Here is a 20,975-nt window from a genome sequence, read left to right as displayed (position 1 = left end):
TTGCTCATCTGATTTTTGTCTGCCGAAATCTGTACTGACTGACGAACAATCGGCCGTTCTGGTGTCAGCCAACAAAAATTTTATAGCCTGCACACCAGATTTTGTTCGGCCGAAAAGTCGCAGTCGGTTGTCGGAAGCATCATACTAACAAGCCGACAATCGGGCGATCGGACATCGGATGAAAATTTACGGCCAACAATCGGTGCGTGTGTACGGGGCTTTAGTCTGGGTTGCCATGTTATTGTAAAGACAGGCGTCCCAATACTTTTGACAATATAGTGTAGAAAGAACAATTCCATAGAGACAGACAGGTTGTCTTTAAATTACCTGTTTGAAATAAAAGTCTGCAAGTGTTCTACAATGAAAAGACCCGGGGAAGAGGTAGCACTCGCAGAGTTAACTGTCGGTGTTTTCATGCAGGTTAGTCAGTGAGCTGTGACAGTTTACAGTACACAGAGGAATGCTTTGTACAGGTGAGCCAGGAATGGGCCGGTGTGGGTCAGTTTCACCTGGATGGGCAGAGAGTGGAGTTATATACACAACACCCTGAGTCGTACGGCCCCTATAAAACACGCAGAGGACAGGCTCTGCAGACACTGTGACAGCGGATCCCAGGATGGCTACCAAAGTGGAGATCAGAGTGAACCACGCCGACCTGGCAGGGGCCAAGGAACATGCAATGGCAGTGTCCCGGGATTACATTTCCAACCCCAGGCTGCGTGAGTACATTCTTACACATCAATTTAAAGTTTTTATCTTTTTCACACAGCTTCGTTCACATTGAACCGAATTGTCATGCAATTTGACAGGTCAAACTGCATGACAAGTCGCACCCTATTGCCAGCAATTGCACTGTTTAAATCTGTGCGACGGCGACTTTGCAGTGCCGCACCAATTTGAAAAAAAAAGTAGCTCCTGCACTACTTTTGGCGATTTCAGGTGCATGAACCCGCACAGACGTCTTCCAAGTCATACCCAAAGTCGCACTGACATGCGGCTTTAAAATTGTGCGATTTCATATTAAGTTGCGCGATTTCAATGCTGCAGTTAATGCAACCACTGGAGAACAGGAATTGTATGGATTCATAATAGCCTTTCCCAACATTTTCACCCTAGAGCAGTGGTCTCCAAACTACGGCCCTTTGCTTGCCTTTATCCTGCCCTTGGGGCACTATTTTATCTGTGATACCAGAAATGGGCATAATTCCCCACAATGACACCAATGAAGGGGCTTAATTGACACCAATGAATGGGGCATAATTTCCCAACATGACACCAATGAAGGGGCTTAATTCCCCCCAATGACACCAATGAAGGGGCTTAATTGACACCAATGAATGGGGCATAATTCCCCAACATGACACCAATGAAGGGGCTTAATTCCTCCCAATGACACCAATGAAGGGGCTTAATTACCCCCAATGACACTAATAAAGGGGCATAATTCCCCCCAATGACACCAATGAAGGGGCATAATTCCCCCCAATGACACCAATGAAGGGGCATAATTCCCCCCAATGACACCAATGAAGGGGCATAATTCCCCCCAATGACACCAATGAAGGGGCAAAATTCCCCCCAATGACACCAATGAAGGGGCATAATTCCACCCCAATGACACCAATGAAGGGGCAAAATTCCCCCCAATGATACCAATGAAGGGGCTTAATTACCCCCCAATGACACAAATGAAGGGGCATAATTCCTCACACTGACACCAACGATGGGGCACAATTTCTTTCAATGGGGTTGATTTACTAAAGGCAAATAGACTGTGCACTTTGCAAAGTGCAGTTGCTCCAGGTATTAGTAAATGAGGTAAAGCTTCACTTTGCAAAGAACATCCAATCACATGCAAGGAAAATAAAAAAAACAGCATTTTTGCTCGCACATGATTGGATGATAAAAGTAAACAGAGCTGCATAGTCTATTTGCCTTTAGTAAATCAACCTCAATGACACCAACAATGGAGCCCAATGACACCAATGATGGGGCACAATTCCTCCCAATGACACCAAAGATGGGGCACACTTTCCCCTAATGGCACCAATGATGGGGCACACTTTCCCCTAATCGAACCAATGATGGGGCACACTTTTCCCCAATGGCAACAATGACGGGCACAATTTCTCCTAATGACATCAACAATGGGGCCCAATGACACACTGGTACACAATTCCTCCCAATGACACCATAGATGGGGCACCATTCCTTCCACTTCCCACTGACATAAGGGTCTATTCTACTCCCGTTGGCCACAGTCTGGCCCCCCTAAAGTCTGAAAGTAAGTTAGCATGGTCCTTTGTTTAGAAAGTTTGGAGACCCCTGCCTTAGTGGAACCTTTGAAATAATTATCAGGTCTTGGGTGAACCTCTGATTAAAAGAACGATACCTACAGCTCATGGTACATTAGATCAGCCTTTCTGTATGGCCTACGCTAGAGAATAAACTGGTGGGTGTTGCAATTTATTATGTCACACGTGCTGCGGTTTTTCAAATAAGAAGAGGAAGAAGAAGAAGAGCTGTGTCTATCTTTACAAGCTATTTCTGCACACATTTTCCTGTGAGTAATATCTTTTAAGCACAATTAAATGGACTTAACTATGTTGGCTGTCTACTTTTTTTGAGCCCCAAAGACCCTTTGTAAGGCGATGCACAGTGACTAAGTGGTAGCATCGGGCCGGTGGATCAACATTTCATCTCACCAGTTTCAAGCCTTCCCCCCCCCCCCCCCCCGACTAAAATAGCTGAGGGTCCATTATTTCTGGTGAGTGGGGATCCAGGAGGGGAGCCCCCCCACGTGCAGCTTTATTGGCTTGAAGCACTCCAGCACTTTCTTTACCTTTAAGCACTTTTGCACACCTTGTGGACATTTTGGAGCACTAATGTACTTATATGAATATATTTTTTAGCATATATGTTTTTTAGCACTTTATTGTTGTTACATATTTCTGCACATGAACAGTTTATTTTATAATTCTATGATTGTTATTTAATCCTTGTAAGTGCTGTTTTATTGCTAGTATTTTATTTCTGAGTTTTACACTTGGTGAACAGGAGCTGCACATTTTATCACCTTAATTTTAATGCTTATACCTAGAGCGGGTTTATTTTAATAATATTTTGATCATATGTAAGAGTTTACAACCACTTTATTAAATCTAAAGGAGATTGTTTCATATATTCAGATTGTAGTATGTATGGGAAACGTTCGGTCTTAGAAAATTCTATTTTATACACAGGAAGAAAGGGTACCTAAAATATATATATGTGATTTCGTTTTGCGAACACACACCCTACCGACCCAAGTGTGAATTTTAAGGAAAGGTCCACATCATAAGCGGTCATAATGAATAATGAAGTCATGAGATATTGTAGTGGATTATTTATTATCAGGGGTATTTCCAGAGAGGAATCTTCTTAATAAGCTGGTGTGACCTTTTATTTTAGAGGTGTTGGAGTCTAGTGTTCCCGTACAGGTCACGGGGTGTGTCGGAGTTTTGGTAACAAAGGAGAGAGTGGAAAGCTTGTTGTGAAAACACCATCACCGGTATAAAGAGTGAAGTACATTCATACAGAACACGGCACTCATTTATAAATGTCTGGCTGTAAAACATTTAACAAGATGACCTTGATGTAAGAAGTGACCTCTATGGTGTGCTACAAGACAGAAGGAAAAGTTGAGGAACCCTCAAGCCATTTGTCGTAGTTTAACCCGTTCATCTCTCATCCCGGTACACCGCCTATGGAGGATAAGAAGCTTTACATTGCTGCTCTGGGCCTTTTTATCCAACAATAACTTGGTTTTTCTATAAGATAACAAAGCTCTATGTACAGGTGCATCTCAAAAAAATTTAATATCAAAAAGTTGACCACTTCCCCCAAAGGAACGTACCTGTACGTCCTTGGGGTTCAGTGGTAACAACAGGATGATTGTAAAGCCGAAACGCGTCAACATTTGTCATGTTGTCACCGCTATCTATGTTGGAATAAAGAATTTTACTTGGAAGAAGACTTTTCGTGTGCCGGCTTTATTCATATAACATTTGGTTTGGACGTTCAGCCTGAGCAACAACACTTAGCTCTTTATCTTTCTACAGTGCGGTGGAGCTAGGGTGAGTTATTGTTAACAACAGGATGATGCCTGCACCTACAGGCATCGTCCTGGTATCATTTTTTTGCAGGCAGCAATCCCCTTTGAGGGAGAAGTGATCTGAGTGACTAATTAGTCGCAGATCGCCGCCATTACTCGTTAAAAAAAAAAAACACCAAAAACGACAGAAATCTTTCCCTTAGTTAGTAAACGCAATAACTTTTGCGCAAACCAATCAAAATACGCTTATTGCGATTTTTTTTACCAAAAATATGTAGCAGAAAACAAATTGGCGTAAAATTATAAAAAATTTTGATTTTTACATTTTTTTTGGGGGGGGGGGGGGAATTTCATATAAAAAAATGTGAAAAATATTGTTATTTTTTTCAAAATTGTCGCTATTTTTTTGTTTATAGAGCAAAAAGTAAAAATCGCACAGGTGATCAAATACCACCAAAAGAAAGCTCTGTTTGTGGGGAAAAAAGGACGTAAATTGCGTTTGGGTACAGCATTGCACGACCGCGCAATTGTCAGTTTAAGTTGCACAGTGCCGAATCGCAAAAGGTGGCCCAGACGTAAGACAGCAAAATCCTCCGGTGGTAAAGTGGTTAAGAGCCACCACACACAGACCTATCCAGGACATGGACTACAACTGTCGCATTCCTTGTGTCAAGCCACTCCTTAACTATTACTAGAAAAAAATTACTTTTAAGCCTTGTACACACTACCCCAGCAGTGCTGAAGGAAAAAAACTGGCAGCTCATGTTGGAGCCGCTCAGGGGCTGACTGGCAACTTTCAGCCCAGGGGGCAAGTACAAACCTGAGGCCGATGGTGAAGCGACTTGGCCCCCCTCCCACTCTCCCTCTTCCCGGCCTCCTCCTGACCCCCATTCCAGGCTGAAGTTCTGCTCCAGGTACTCTCTACTCCCTGGCCAAATCTGGTTTCCTGACCTAGCCAGCAGGGGGCAGTTGGGGGGAGCGGGGACAGCTCAGTGGGGCTGGAGGAGGAGAGTCTCCAGTGGGGCATGGAACTGGCCTCTGCTCAGACACAGCTTACACCATCCATGCTGGGGGGGGGGGGGGTCTGCACTTTGTCCTTGTCTTCATCCCGCACTCAGTAGGTCAGCAGTGGGGACTTTTTACTTCTCTTCACCAGGAATTCTTTAGGCATGTCGGTGGCAGAAGCAGTGCAGCCTTTTTATGGGGCATCAATTGCCCCCCTGCCTTCTGGCCCAGTCCTCCCCTGGAGCCGCTGTAATAACAATCCAATGTTGTTACAGCGATCTCCCTTGCTGTGCTATTGTGTTCTGACAGGTGGATGCCGTTGGCTGAGAGCGCTGATCAGGAGCCGATCGGCACACCTTTTTCAGGCATGACCCTTCGACACACCGTACACACGGCCCATGTGAGCTAGTCTTTAGCCATAGTTCACACTGATGCGATTTCAGATACATCCCAAAACCTGTGGAATTGCATGACAAGTGAAATAACATGATTTTCTATGGAGAACATTCACATATGCAGTCCAAATGTGATGCAATTTTAAAAAGGGTTCTGTGTGGTGTGATTTTGAGCTGCACTATTGTTTCTGTCCGGATGCCTAGTTAATTAGCTCAGGTTAATTATGTTTCTGTATACAATTTCATCCGCATATGATAATGTAATCAGGCTCACCTGACCTGGTGGGGGATATATTCTGTATGAGTTTGTTCAATAAACATTCATTCCTGTTGTATCCTTCATCAAGTCTTGGCTGATGTTTAGATAACCAAGGGCTCTGATCACTGATTTACTTGGGAGTTGGGAGACTTATAGTTACATAGTTACATAGTTAGTGAGGTTGAAAAAAGACATCCGTCCATCCAGTTCAACCTATGATGTGTGTGTGTTTGCTGTTAACCGTACATTGTATACCCCTGTATGTTGTACATTGTATACCCCTGTATGTTGTGGTCTTTAAGGTGCCCATCTAATAGTTTTTTTTTAAACTATCAATGCTCCCTGCTGATACGACTGCTTGTGGAAGAGAATTGCACATCCTTACCACTCTTACAGTGAAGAACCCCTTACGCACTTTAAGGTTAAACCGCTTTTCCTCTAGTTTTAGTGAGTGGCCACGTGTCTTATTGTATTCCCTTACTCTGAATAGTTTGTTCCTTATGCTAGGGTCGCCAGTACAGTATTTGTACATTGATATCATATTCCCCCTCAATCGTCTCTTCTCCAGAGAGAATAAGTTCAGTGCTTGTAGCCTTTCCTCATAGCCAATGTCCTCCATTCCCCTAATTATTTTTGTTGCCCTTCTCTGGACTCTCTCCAGTTCCAGGATATCCTTCCTGAGGACCGGTGCCCAGAACTGGGCAGCATACTCCAAATGTGGCCGGACCAGAGTCTTGTAGAGAGGGAGAATAATCTCTTTATTTCTGGAGTGAATCCCCTTTTTTATACATCCCAGTATTCTGTTGGCTTTGCTTGCAGCGGCTTGGCATTGCATGCCACTGCCAAGCCTGTTGTCTACCAGTACCCCCCAAGTCTTTTTCCATCCTAGACTCACCCAGAGGTCCCCCCCCCCCTCCTAGTGAGTAGCTTGCGTTCTGGTTTCTGGCCCCCAAGTGCATTACTTTACATTTCTCAACATTAAACCTCATCTTCCATGTAGTTGCCCACCCCATTATTTTGTTCAGGTCCGCTTGTAAGGTTTCCACATCCTGCATAGAAGATATTGGCATGCCTTATTTAGTATCATCTGCAAATACTTATAACGGATGTACTCAGTTGGAGTATAGGGGATCCATTACAATATTGCTTGTCTCAGGCCAAAGTGCCATTTCTGTCTGCTGTCTCATTCCTCTGCTATCTGTCACTTCTGACAGGTAATGCCAACTCCAAGAGATCCAGGGGTATGGTAGAGGGGAGCTCAAGTGCACAGCCTATGATTAATAGCCTCAGCTGAGCATATTTCTCTATGAGACTGTGTAGAAGGGTGTGTCTATTCCCGTCACTCAGGTCTCAGATTACACTCAGCTCTCTGCCCCATGCTGGGTAGCGTGTGATATAGTCCCTCTCTTCTGGCAGCTCAGAAATGCTATGTAAATTATGTACTTTGAATGGATGTAGAGGTGTGAGGTCTAAAGAAATACAGGTACAACTTATGTAGGATGATCTCTTTTATCTCAGTGTATCACTTAAGGCCAGCCACTTCACAACCACTTTTATAATAGGCTGGTATGCTGGGACCTGTATTTCCCTAATGGCTGCAGTCCTAAATGCTGACTGCAATAGAGAAGATCCTCCCAGATGCCAATCTGTGCCATCTCTGTTTCCTCTGAGCCCTGTTAATGTGCCAGATGAAGTACATGCATGGGGCTGAGTCAAGCGGCCGGGTATGAATTTGGCAGGAAGGCTCATCGTTCATTAGCGGGGCTCGGGGGTTAAGGTCTGAAGCCATCTAAGCATCAGACCATCTGGTCATTAGCTGCCTGGAAGCCTTGTGCTGCGGTCACCTCCGCTTAATTACTGGAGCTGCACAATTAGCATCTTGTTCAAACGCCCAGCAACACTGGCAGGCATCGCGCCCAACTCAGATGGGAAAGAGGGACACCCTTTCTTTACAAAACTATTAGACAATACACCCTGCCACTATTCAAAAACAGGCTGCCATTTAGGGTTGCCACCTCCATCCCTTTAATCCAGGACACATATTAATTACACAGGTTCCGAGGCCGATATAATGCACATAAGGCACTAGGTGAGTTTAATTACCACCTTAATCAGCCACAGAACCTGTGTAATTAATGTGTGTCTTGGTTTAAAGGGATGAGGTGGCAACCCTACTGCCATTGCATAAGCAGCCTTCACATTTTCAGGTACTTTATGTACACCTAACGAATGTCACCCCACAAATAAAGACTAATGCCTCCGTTCCCACCTGAGCGATTTTCTGCTTGAGGTTTGTAGCTCTACAACGCTCAACAAACCAAATCCAATTCATTTCAAGCCAAATCCCATTCCTGTTCACAACTGAGTGTTCTGTCGCCTGAAGCAAAATGACTGTCATTCGAGAAAAGTACATGAGCTTCTTTTTGGCAGATTGGAGGCAGATTGGGCTCCATAGACCTTAATAGGAATGCGTGGAAATGTGCGAAATGAGCGTTTTACAAGCATTTTGTCACACGCTTTCTGCTCAAACAACAGCTCTCTACTCCTAATCCTCTCCACTTCGCCTCCCCCTAGTGCCTTCTATTGGCTTAACAAAAATGCCTGAAGCTGTAAAAAGCTTGTATTATGCTTGTAGTACACTTTCAAAAACACTCAAAAACTCTCAAATAAAAACTCCTGAAAGTCGCTCTGCTCAGGTGTGAGTGCAGTCTAAAGCCTCGTACACACGCGTCGAAAATCGGCAGGGAATTTTCGTCCGACGACCGATCTGCCGATTTTCGGCTTGTTAGTATGATGCTTCCGACAACCGACTCCGACTTTTCGGCCGAAACATATCTGGTGTGCAGGCTATAAAATTTTTGTTGGCCGTCAAAACACGGCCGATTTTCGTGCAGTCAGTACAGATTTCGACAGGGAAAAATCTAATGAGCAAGTCTGGGCATGCTCAGAGAAGAAAGAACACAAAGAAAGCAAACCAACACATGACATCACTTCTGAAGTAGAATTTTGTCGGGCGAGAAAATTCGTGTGCAGTCTAGGCACATTCCAACCAACAAAACACCACTCTGGACAAAAGATGGACGATCGGTCGGCCGATAATCGTTGCGTGTGTGCGAGGGTTTAGTGTTCCCCTAACTTGTAGTAGTTAATCACATTCAAGGCTTGGAAAGAGAAAGGCTTGGAAACATTCTTGTAGTAGTCCATGCTTGGTGTTCTCCAGGGACTGGTAGGTCTCCTCTGACAGGCTGCAAAGCACAGCAGCTCTCCTCTGGGCTCTGTAGCGGGCCAAAGCTCAGAAACCAGGGCTGGGTCCAAAAAGCCCAGGAACAGAGGTGCAGCACATTTACCCCCTCCCTAGTCTGAGCCGGCCAACTGCCTAGCTAAACCATAGGCAATCTGCATACAGGAGAAGTCCAATTCAATGTAACTGACTAGTAATAGCTATTCTGTGCACTGGATAAATGGAGCCCTTCAGAAATGAGCGTTCCCCTAGTTCTGGTCACCCTTCTTTACTGAATCTGGCTTCAGTTGAGTGGATAAAATTCACAAGTAAATTAGGTGGTCTGTCTTATATTATTTTTACAGCTGCAGTGTTTCCTGATTAGGCTTAAAAATCCACCAACTACCTTGCCTGAATATTAATAGTCCTTTTCCTTCAAGTCAACTGTCCTTTAAATACGTTTACTCGGCTTCGTCCTACTGAGAGTCACTCTGGGAATGGCTGTCGGCCCTTCAAAAGCCGAAAAGGGGTGGAAATGTTTGGCCTCAGAACAATGAGTTTTTGATGAGGCAAAGAGTTAAGGGGGGATAACGAGCCGCTAATCATTTTCACACCATCAGGCATGGTATGTGATAGAGAAGGAGTCATCAGCTGCGGGACCCTGCGCTCCTATTGGAATTATGTCACATGGAATCACGTCTGCTTGATATCATTCAGGAAGCAGAGCCTCGCACAGCTGCACAGATCCAAGCCGGATCCCCCACTTCTATTTCCTGAGAGCTGCAAAGACATGATGAGTTCAAGTTTCTTTACTCTTTCAACTAGTGGCCAAATCTTAAAAGTTTTTTTAAAAATTGTTGGTGAACTAAGGTTCTCCTGTACAGGTCTGGATCCCAGAGACCTGATCAGAACCTATGACTTTGCTTAATTTGTTTGGTGGAAGAATCAACAACAAGTGGGACACAATCATGAAGTGGAACGAAATTTATTGGATATTTCAAACTTTTTTAACAAATAAAAAACTGAAAAATTGGGCATGCAAAATTATTCAGCCCCCTTAAGTTAATACTTTGTAGCGCCACCTTTTGCTGCGATTACAGCTGTAAGTCGCTTGGGGTATGTCTCTATCAGTTTTGCACATCGAGAGACTAAAATTTTTGCCCATTCCTCCTTGCAAAACAGCTCGAGCTCAGTGAGGTTGGATGAAGAGCGTTTGTGAACAGCAGTTTTCAGTTCTTTCCACAGATTCTCGATTGGATTCAGGTCTGGACTTTGACTTGGCCATTCTAACACCTGCATATGTTTATTTGTGAACCATTTCATTTTAGATTTTGCTTTATGTTTTGGATCATTGTCTTGTTGGAAGACAAATCTCCGTCCCAGTCTCAGGTCTTTTGCAGACTCCATCAGGTTTTCTTCCAGAATGGTCCTGTATTTGGCTCCATCCATCTTCCCATCAATTTTAACCATCTTCCCTGTCCGTGCTGAAGAAAAGCAGGCCCAAACCATGATGCTGCCATGTTTGACAGTGGGGATGGTGTGTTCAGGGTGAGGAGCTGTGTTGCTTTTACGCCAAATATAACGATTTGCATTGTTGCCAAAAAGTTTGATTTTGGTTTCATCTGACCAGAGCACCTTCTTCCACATGTTTGGTGTGTCTCCCAGGTGGCTTGTGGCAAACTTTAAACAACACTTTTTATGGATATCTTTAAGAAATGGCTTTCTTCTTGCCACTCTTCCATAAAGGCCAGATTTGTGCAGTATACGACTGATTGTTGTTCTATGGACAGAGTCTCCCACCTCAGCTGTAGATCTCTGCAGTTCATGCAGAGTGATCATGGGCCTCTTGGCTGCATCTCTGATCAGTCTTCTCCTTGTATGAGCTGAAAGTTTAGAGGGATGGCCAGGTCTTCGTAGATTTGCAGTGGTCTGATACTCCTTCCATTTCAATATTATGGTGGGATGGTTGTTGTCTGTCATCCTCGGTGTGAGTGAAGTGACAGAGGCCAAAGCGTTGTGTGGTGTGAAGTTGTACACGCACCTTCACACTTGGCAGAAAGGAGGTCAGCGGGGTGAGGAGCACACAGATTGGGGGGCTGCTGGCCGGGGCAGGAACAAAGCCAGGAATGTGTTCAGCTTTAGCTAGATCTCCGTAATCTCTGCTAATGGTAATGGCATCTGTCAGGCTCAGAGAGCAATTTCCCCTTTAACAATTAGCCAATCAGCAGAGAGCCAGGAACAGAGAGTTGATGTGGAGATGCAAAGGGGACTTACTGTGCTCACATACCGGGGCTTAGTTGTAAAAATGTAACTCTATGTATGCAGGACATGATTGCCGAAGGATGACTGGAATGGGACTGGAATGGGACATAGGCTTTAGGAGTTGGAAAGAAAGGGGACATAAGGAGCTCTTTACTAGTTCACTAAATGGGGTCAAAATAAAAGTTTCACCTTCCATTGGTTGCTTCAAGACTGTAGCGAGATAGACAGACAGACAGATAGATAGACAGACAGATAGACAGACAGATAGATAGACAGACAGACAGACAGATAGATAGATAGATAGATAGATAGATAGATAGATAGATAGATAGATAGATAGATAGATAGATAGATAGATAGATAGATAGATAGATAGATAGATAGATAGATAGATAGATAGATAGATAGATAGATAGATAGATAGATAGATAGATACAGTGCCTTGCAAAAGTATTCGGCCCCCTTGAACTTTTCGACCTTTTGCCACATTTCGGGCTTCAAACATAAAGATATAAAACTGTAATTTTTTTGTGAAGAATCAACAAGTGTGACACAATCATGAAGTGGAACGAAATTTATTGGATATTTCAAACTTTTTTAACAAATAAAAAACTGAAAAATTGGGCATGCAATTATTCAGCCCCCTTAAGTTAATACTTTGTAGCGCCACCTTTTGCTGCGATTACAGCTGTAAGTCGCTTGGGGTATGTCTCTATCAGTTTTGCACATCGAGAGACTGAAATTTTTTCCCATTCCTCCTTGCAAAACAGCTCGAGCTCAGTGAGGTTGGATGGAGAGCGTTTGTGAACAGCAGTTTTCAGTTCTTTCCACAGATCCTGGATTCAGGTCTGGACTTTGACTTGGCCATTCTAACACCTGGATATGTTTATTTATGAACCATTCCATTGTAGACTTTGCTTTATGTTTTGGATCATTGTCTTGTTGGAAGACAAATCTCCGTCCCAGTCTCAGGTCTTTTGCAAACTCCATCAGGTTTTCTTCCAGAATGGTCCTGTATTTGGCTCCATCCATCTTCCCATCAATTTTAGTGTGTCTCCCAGGTGGCTTGTGGCAAACTTTAAACAACAGTTTTTATGGATATCTTTAAGAAATGGCTTTCTTCTTGCCACTCTTCCATAAAGGCCAGATTTGTGCAGTATATGACTGATTGTTGTCCTATGGACAGAGTCTCCCACCTCAGCTGTAGATCTCTGCAGATCTGGTACACAGTGTACAAAGCCTGTGTAACTGGTACACAGGCTTTGATACAGCCCCAGTGATTGGCACAGACTGGTTGTCTCTGTGCATTGTGGGGTGTGGTATAAAAGCCAGGAGCACATGTGCTCGGGGTCTTTGGCTGACAGAGTCCTGGAAGGAGGGTGGCCACTGCCTCCTCCTCTGTAGCAGATGGTGTATGGTCACAGGCAGTCGGCCTGGTGAGCCAGAGAGCAGGAGCTGAACCCAGAGGTCCAGAAGAGCTGACTAATGGCGCGTTTCCACTGAGCTTTCTGGTACGGTTCGGTTCGGTACGCTATTTATGCCGTTTCCATTGTGAATGGTACCCTAATTCCGAACCGTACCGTACCACTTTTTGGTACCCTTTCGTTGGGGTACCAAGCACATTAGACCCGTACCAACTGGATGGAGCTACACTCTGCAGAACTTTGATTGGTTGACAGAGAATCGTCTATCACAGCTTTCCTGCTGTGACCAGCTACACCATGCCTATCATGAAAAGGGTACTATTGGCAGTGGAAACACAATGTGTACCGTACCGAACCGTACCGTACCGAACCGAACCGTACCACTCAATGGAAACGAGGCATTAGAGGAGTTGAGACACTGGAGAACCTGTAAAAACAGTATCGTGAGTACAAGTGATCGTGTCTAAGGGTCTGACCAGGAAGGCGGCCACTCCGGAGTAGAGTAGTCAGTCAGAGGACAGGTGTCAGCTGGTGGAGTGAAAAGGGGGTGCTAAGCGAGTACCCTGAAGATAAATGCTAAGCAAGTGAACTTTACCTCAGATTCATCTAGTGGCAAAGTGAAGCTGCAGCCTGGCCGCATCCTCAGATAGAAGTCCTCAGCATTGTGAATAGTTCAAGTTCTGGGGTATCCTACTCTTACCTTCTCCCATCCCTATTTATAATAAAACAACAAAACAACCAAAACCCCTAGACTGTTCATTGACTGAGTCGGAGAATAAAGTGTTAAGATTCTGCATGCAGTTGCTACCGGTAACCCAGAGGGACCCGAAAAGGTGAGAAATCCAGCCACCCTCAAGGGGGCAGTGCTACATCAGTATACTGTACAATTAACACATAGACCACAGGAAAATGCCGTAACCCTGGAAAATTATCAAAATGGTAAAATACAGTAAAGTAGACATAAAACCCATTTCAGCCCTTAAGCCTAAATCATAGCTAAAATGCATTGGTTGTCTACTCATTGCATTAAAGGATATTCACTTATGCTGATTTTCTGGGGTGCCGGCTTTTTCCTGTTGTCTCTTCAGCATTGGAGGGGGACTGAAGCCTTTTAGCCTGAGCACCTGGTTTCTGAAGCTTTGAAGTTCAGTGGAGATTGCAGCACGGTCTCACCTGTTGCATTTCATAATTAGCACATATACCGCAGTCCTTGTACCCACAAAATACTCCTTAAACCAAAGCTTCAGCCCCTGGTCTTCCTGGCTCAACCCCGCCCTCTTGCTCTGCCATTATGGCACATGCGCAGATATGCCATAGGGCTGTTTTTTGGCAATTAGGTCCTGGCAGAGCCCTTAGGCACATCTGTGCATGTGTAAGGTATATCCTGCACAGGGGGCAAAGACTGGGATGTTTTGACAGTTCCCTCTTACCCGTATTTGCACATGCGCGGCGAAACCCCCGTGCGTGCACATATGCGCAGATGTATGTGGAAACCCAAGTGTGCTCAAGACATCATTGGTGTTGCTGGTGAGTGGGGGGGGGGGGATGCTTGGTGTCAATGGGAAAAATTCCAAAGAGTTGGCCGGCCAAGAGTTGGTACTGGTGCTCAGTGGGGGGGGGGGGGATTGGTGCTCAGTGGGGAGAGGGTCACTGATGCGCTGTGGAGAGAGAGAGCGAGGCACTGGTACTCTATGATAAGAGAGGGGGGCACTAATGTGCTGTGGAGGGAGAGAGGGAGGCACTGCTACTCTATGATAGGAGAGGGGTCACTGATGCTCTGCAGAGGGGAGAGGCAGGGCTGGCCAAGACATTGTGCTGCCTGGGTCCAAGAATAAAATACTGCCCCCCATCCTCACAAAAAAAAAAATACACATCCAACAAAAGGCCTCTACATTCATTATTTTATATAAATATAACCTTTAAAAAAAATATGTATGCTGTTATCTTCTTCCATAACTCACTACTGGACCGGTCCACCAAACACTCACTGTCTGTCCTCAGTCCTCCTGTCACTCCTGTGTCTGCAGTGCCCACCACCCTAGAAGATCCAGCCTGCCCTGCGTGAGATGGAGTGCGCACACCACGATCACGTGAGGGAAGTTCCCAGGAGGAGACACTCTGCCTCGGGCGGCAGTATGAGGTCGGGAAATGCCACCCGTGACGCGCCGCAAACTGATGACACACAAAACTGCTGTAAAAATCTTGGGAGTCAATTTGCTGCCCCTCTACAAGTTCTGCCTGCATCCAATGGACCCAGTGGGACCCATGGTAGGGCCGGCCCTGGAAATAGGACACTGGTGCTCTTTGGAGGAAGAGGAGGGCACTGGTGTTTCATAAGGTCAGGGTGAGGGACATTGTCATTGGGGGTCTCTTAAGGGTTATGGGGGGGAGTGCTAAAGGCAGAAAAAACACTCACCAGTTGTTGGACACAGAACTCTCCCATTATATTCCCTATATTGGCCCTGCTTGGTCATTCTGGCATTCCCTGCAATATGTGGAGTGTGAGGTAGGGCCAGAGCTATGCAAGGAAAGGTTCCTGTAGAGGAAGGTCAGTTTAGGAATGGGCCTGTAACCCCTGAAACTACCTGGTTTGAGGAAGGACCCTTCTGCCAACCTGCATCCAGATTGGTGTATCCTTGTGCTCAGGGCCGGCCTTAGGTGTTCAGGCGCCCTGTGCGAGCTAATCCTGTGGCACCCCCCACCGCACGCGTGACCCCCCCACCCGCACATTTTCTTGCACTTTTTTGCACTTTATTTGACTTTTCTTTTTTATGATCACTTATAACTTAGCCCCCCTTACATTAGAGACCCCTCACAGAGCCCCCCTTACATCAAATACTCCTTTACATTAGAGATCCCCACAGAGCCCCCCCTTACATCAAAGACCCCCTTACATTAGAGACCTCCACAGAGCCCCCCCCTTACATCAGAGACCCCCCTCACACAGAGCCCCCCTTACATCAGAGACCTCCCCACACAGAGCCCCCCTTACATCAGAGACCCCCACACAGAGCTCCCCTTACATCAGAAACCCCCCCACACAGAGCCTCCTTATATCAGAGACCCCCACACTGAACCTCAGGCCGCGGTCGCCGCTTACCTCCCGCTGTGCGGCCTGATCATCTGCGAGCTGTGATGGCCCCACGGCGCCCCTGTTGCCCATGGTGCCCTGTGCGGCCGCTCAGCTCGCACACCCCAAAGGCCGGTCCTGCTTGTGCTTTGTGTTGCCAGCTCAGAGCCCTCACAACTGCCTATAGTGCTCATGTCAGGCAGGAGATCACTATATCTGAAGGGGCAAAGGAGCTAAGGCCGGGTGCAGAAAAGAGCATTCAGCACCCAATTTTCAATCGGTATCTCCAAAACGCTGTTAAGATTTCACGACAGTCCCTCGGAATCCGAGAATATTGGTAGGTATGCAGTTATATCAGCAAATAACACAGCAAGCTGAATTGAGCCAAATACTGTGAACACTATCAAATTTCATCTAACCAGTTCTCATTCGAATCGATGGGCACAAATGTGATGGCACAACTAAAAAAATCTCCATAAATGTCACTAAACATAAAGCTATATGTTCCATAGCAAGTAATCAATGGCTAATGATTTAAGTTGTTTGACCATGTACACTCACCAGCCATTTTATTAGGTACACCTCTTCAATTGCTTGGTAACACAAATTGCTAATCAGTCAATCACATGGCAGCAATTCAATGCATTTAGGCATCTAGACGTGGTGAAGACAACTTGCTGAAGTTCAAACTGAGCATCAGAATGGGGAAGAAAGAGGATTTAAGTGACATTGAACGTGGCATGGATGTTGGTGCCAGATGGGCTGGTCTGAGTATTTAAAACTGCTGATCTACTGGGATTTTCACACACAACCATCTCTCGGGATTACAGAGAATGGTCCTAAAAAGAGAAAATATCCAGTGAGCTGCAGTTGTGTGGAGGAAAAAGCCTTGTTGATGTCAGAGGTCAGAGGAGAATGGACAGACTGCTTTGAGATGATAGAAAGGCAACAGTAACTCAAATAACCACTCGTTACAACCAAGGTATGGAGAATACCATCTCTGAACGCAGAACACATCAAACCTTGAAGCAGTAGGCTACATCAGCAGAAGACCACACCGGGGGCCACTCCTGTCAGCTAAGAACAGGAAACTGAGGCTACAATTCGCACAGGCTTACCAAAATTGGACAATAGAAGATTGGGAGAACGTTGCCTGGTCTGATGAGTCACAATTTTAGCTGCAACATTCAGATGGTAGGGTCAGAATTTGGCGTAAACAACATGAAAGCATGGATCCATCCTGCCTTGTATCTACGGGTCAGGCTGGTGGTGGTGGTGTAATGGTGTGGGGGATATTTTCTTGGCACACTTTGGACCCCTTAGTACCAACTGAGCATCGTTTAAATGCCACGGCTCACCTGAGTATTGTTGCTGACCATGTCCATCCCTTTATGACTGCAGTGTACCCATCTTCTGATGGCTCCTTCCAGCAGGATAATGCACCATGTCACAAAGCTCCAATCATCTCACCACTGGTTTCTTCACCATGACAATGAGGTCACTGTACTCCAATGGCCTCCACAGTTACCACATCTCATCCAATAGAGCACCTTTGGGATGTGGTGGAACAGGCAATTCACATCATGGATGTGCAGCCGACAAATCCGCAGTAACTGCGTGATGTTATCATGTCACTATGGACCAAAATCTCTGAGGAATGTCTCCAACACCTTGAAGAATAAAGGCAGTTTTGAAGGCAAAAAGGGAGTCCAACCCGGTACTAGCAAGGTGTGCCTAATAAAGTGGCCGGTGAGTGTAAAATTTCTGCATTGAGCAATACAACAGTTTATTTATTCACCTTGTTCAGTCCCTGCTTGCTGATCCCAAGACCCAGAATCCTTTGCTTCCTGGGATAGAAGTTTGGCTGGTTGGCAGCTGCCCACTGATGGGTGGCCCCATGCATCCAAGTACATCAAAGTCACTGCTCTCTGGCACCTTCCCGAATCATTTGCCTTTGACGAGTCCCACCCCCTCCTACTTCCACTTGGCTCACTCTCCCGGCTTGGCAGCTTTGCCTGTTGGCAGCGAGTCCCCATCCCTGGCCATTGTCTGTTCCCCCGAGAAAGAATGTCGGACTTGAACGGGAGCCGAACGGCTGACAAGTCGCCACGCACTTCGCTTGTTTAGCTGTTTTGGATAAACAATGTTGTGCGTTCTGTGGAGAGAGCGGAGTCCTGTGAACCAGCTTTGGAGGCACTGACTTTTCTGAGCCTCATTACCCACATAAATCCTTATGATTAAAAAGCCTGTTTCTAAGAGGGAACCATGTTCAATCTGAAAAAAAATTAACTTTTGTAAGCTTGAGCAACTTTATGTTCAAGAACCGGGGAAATTTCCAGGCAGGAGAATGTCCAGATTACAAAATCTGGATTCTGGGTCTGGAAATCACATGGAACTAAAGGCCCGTACACACGAGTAGAAATTCGGCCGGGAAATTTCGTCCGACGACTGATCTGCCGATTTTCGGCTTGTTAGTATGATGCTTCCGACAACCGACTCCGACTTTTCGGCCGAAAAAATTCTGGTGTGCATGCATTAAAATTTTTGTCCTCCGTCAAAACACGTCCGATTTTCGTCTCATTAGTACAAATTTCGATGGGGAAAAATCTTATGAGCAAAACTAGGCATGTTCAGAGAAGAAAGAACACAAAGAAAGCAATCCAACACATGACATCACTTCTGAAGTAGAATTCTGTCGTACGGGAAAATTCGTGTGCAGTCTAGAGCACATTCCAACCAACAGACACCACTCTGGACAAAAGACGGACGACCGGTCGGCGGAAATTCGTTGCGTGTGTACGAGGCTTAAGGCTAGCCATAGACATACAAATGTGTGGGATGGGTCAGAAGACATTATCTTGTCTTGTCTGCAGAGCATGCAATTTTTCATGGGACCCACCCAACAGACAGAGGAACCGCACACATTGAACACCATCCTTCCCTCCTCTTAATGGATTAAAGCATTGCACAGAGATTTTCCTGGAAGCATTATTTGTAGCCTTCCTCTAGGGTCACCCAGTCTAATTCCCACTCATGTGTTGTACGAAGATTTCTGATTGGGTGCTAGGTCAAACCATTCATAGCCAAATGAAAGCCAAAGCAATGGGTCTACTTATCTCCCCCTTACAATATGCACATAACTGCATTCCCTTTGCAATGGTTCGGCTGGCAGAAAGAGAATAAAATGTACCGTATTTTCCGGCATATAAGACGACTGGGCATATAAGACGACCCCCCTATTACATGATCTACCGGTAATACTTATACTTAGGTTACCTTGGAGATATTATACTCGGCATATAAGGCGACCTCCCATTTTTGGGGGATTTTTTTGAGGTTCAAAAGTAGTCTTATATGCCAGAAAATACAGTACGTTACTTCTGAGTATGGGAGAGCATGTGACTTTACCACTGGTGGACATAATCAGTCAAAGTCTGAGAAAAAATATTTTTCGCCCATTCCAATATAAGAAACTGTTGGAGAATCCTGATGAATGCTGTCTACATCATGCCTGCCTAGAAACATTTTAAGGTAGTGCCAAGGTTACAGCTTTAGTCACCCACATCCTACCCACGTCCTATCCATTCAATTGACATGGTGATGGATACTATGATAGGTAAAAAAAAGCTCCTTTTCATCATCTCTACTGGTCCTATGGGTCAGCAACTGCCTACAAGTACATCTTCCCTTTAAAGTAACAGGCAGGCGCACAGCTTTGACCAATTGCACTATCCCCGGGGTTTACTGAAAGAGTCAAATAGTTGCATCTGAAACCCCTGGACATGCACTGATTCTAGTGTAAGAGGGGCTTTGTGGTTAGCTAGTTTTGGCACCCAGGTACAAGGTCCAACCCCCGCTCAGCCCTGCTAGAACAAGATCCTACCTGCTGAGGCCGACCCCACGGCCATCTTGTGCCCTGCTCCTTGCAAAGTTGCCATAGGCCTCATCGCGACATTCCCGGCCAAAGACCTTTATATCAGAAAAAGGAACACTCGAGCTTCTGCCTAGGGAGTTTGTGGATGTTTAATTTCTGCCTCAAAATGAGCTGTGTCCAGGTCAACATGGCATCAGGAATGGGGTCTCTGCACATGCTCAGCCAAAATATCCTGTAAATGGGCCCCTAGGGGGCGTGGCTGAACTGCCGATGTGAGCAGACGTGTCTCGAGTCGGCTCCGCTATCCTGCCTGAAATAATCCTGTTGATCGGACCCTAGAGCCCGCTGACAGTACCTAGTCGACCCGCACCGCTGCTCCTCACATCCCGGTGGCTGTTTGGTGATCCTCACTGCCGCACTCCGCCATGACGAGGAGGAAAGACGACAGCACAGCCGCAGCCAGGCAAATCCAAGATGGCGCCGGCCCGCTCCCGCAGCGTGCAGCTCGTGAGAAGCCTCCGCCGACTGCCATCGCTAAGCTGGGAAAGTTTGCCAGGGACCCTGCTAAGCACAAGCCAGCATCTCCTCCTCCGGCTCCCGCCCCGTCCTCCAGGAATCCTCCATCTCCGCCTGTGGCTGCGATGTCCCCACACGAGGCTGTCCAGGCCGGATCTCCTTCTGGGCACACAGTGAGTACTCGGCTGGAGGGTGCAGAGGGAGCAGCTCCGCTGGACAATATCCCCCAGGCCATCCCCACTATACAGGATGTCCTGACGGCTATACACACCTATGGGGCCTCACTATCTGAGTTGTCTGTGGAAGTTAAGAGCATGAAGGAGGGCCTGCTGCATATCAGGCAAGACATGCAAAAGATGAGAGAGCGGACCACAGCCTTGGAGGGTCGAGTGAGCGCTGTTGAGGATGATTTACCCCCCCCCCCCGATCCAAGATGTGCGCATGAACTCTTCTGGGGTCTCTGAAGCGATGAATAGGCTGGAGGACATGGAAAACCGGCTGCATCGCAGTAATCTGCGCCTGGTGGGCATTCCTGAGAAAGCGGAGGGTAAAACTCCGGTGGAATTTATAGAGCACTGGTTAATAACTACTTTTGGGAAAGACAATCTCTCCCCGTTTTTCTCTGTGGAGCGGGCACATAGGGTGCCTTTCAGGGCCCCTCCACCAGGTGGCCCTGACAGACCATTCCTACTGAAGCTGTTTCACTATAGAGATAGAGATATCATTCTGAGACTTGCCCGGCAACAGCCTCGCATGGAGATTCAAGGTGCTAAAATCTCCATTTATCCTGATTTTTCTGCAGCTCTGCAGAAGCAGAGGGCGCGCTTTACCGAAGTTAAAAAACGTCTGCGCGCCAT

At 46.0% G+C, this 20,975-nt stretch overlaps 1 protein-coding gene across 1 annotated transcript in view; it reads left to right on the top strand.

The window, feature by feature from the left end:
• Positions 1-453: 453 nt before the first annotated feature.
• ATP6V1B1 (ATPase H+ transporting V1 subunit B1) overlaps positions 454-20,975 on the top strand; it is a 136,184-nt gene continuing 115,662 nt past the window's right edge. The window contains exon 1 of the mRNA XM_082268735.1: positions 454-719. Within this exon, the coding sequence (XP_082124861.1) occupies positions 617-719 (103 nt within the window). The 5' untranslated portion in view covers positions 454-616. The remainder of the gene's footprint in view (positions 720-20,975) is intronic.

The sequence above is a fragment of the Pelophylax lessonae genome, assembly GCF_965119305.1.
Source record: "Pelophylax lessonae genome assembly, chromosome: 1".
NCBI classification, from domain to species: domain Eukaryota; kingdom Metazoa; phylum Chordata; class Amphibia; order Anura; family Ranidae; genus Pelophylax; species Pelophylax lessonae.
The sequence above is the reverse complement of the archived record's forward strand: the minus strand, read 5'-3'. Positions and strand labels throughout refer to the sequence as shown.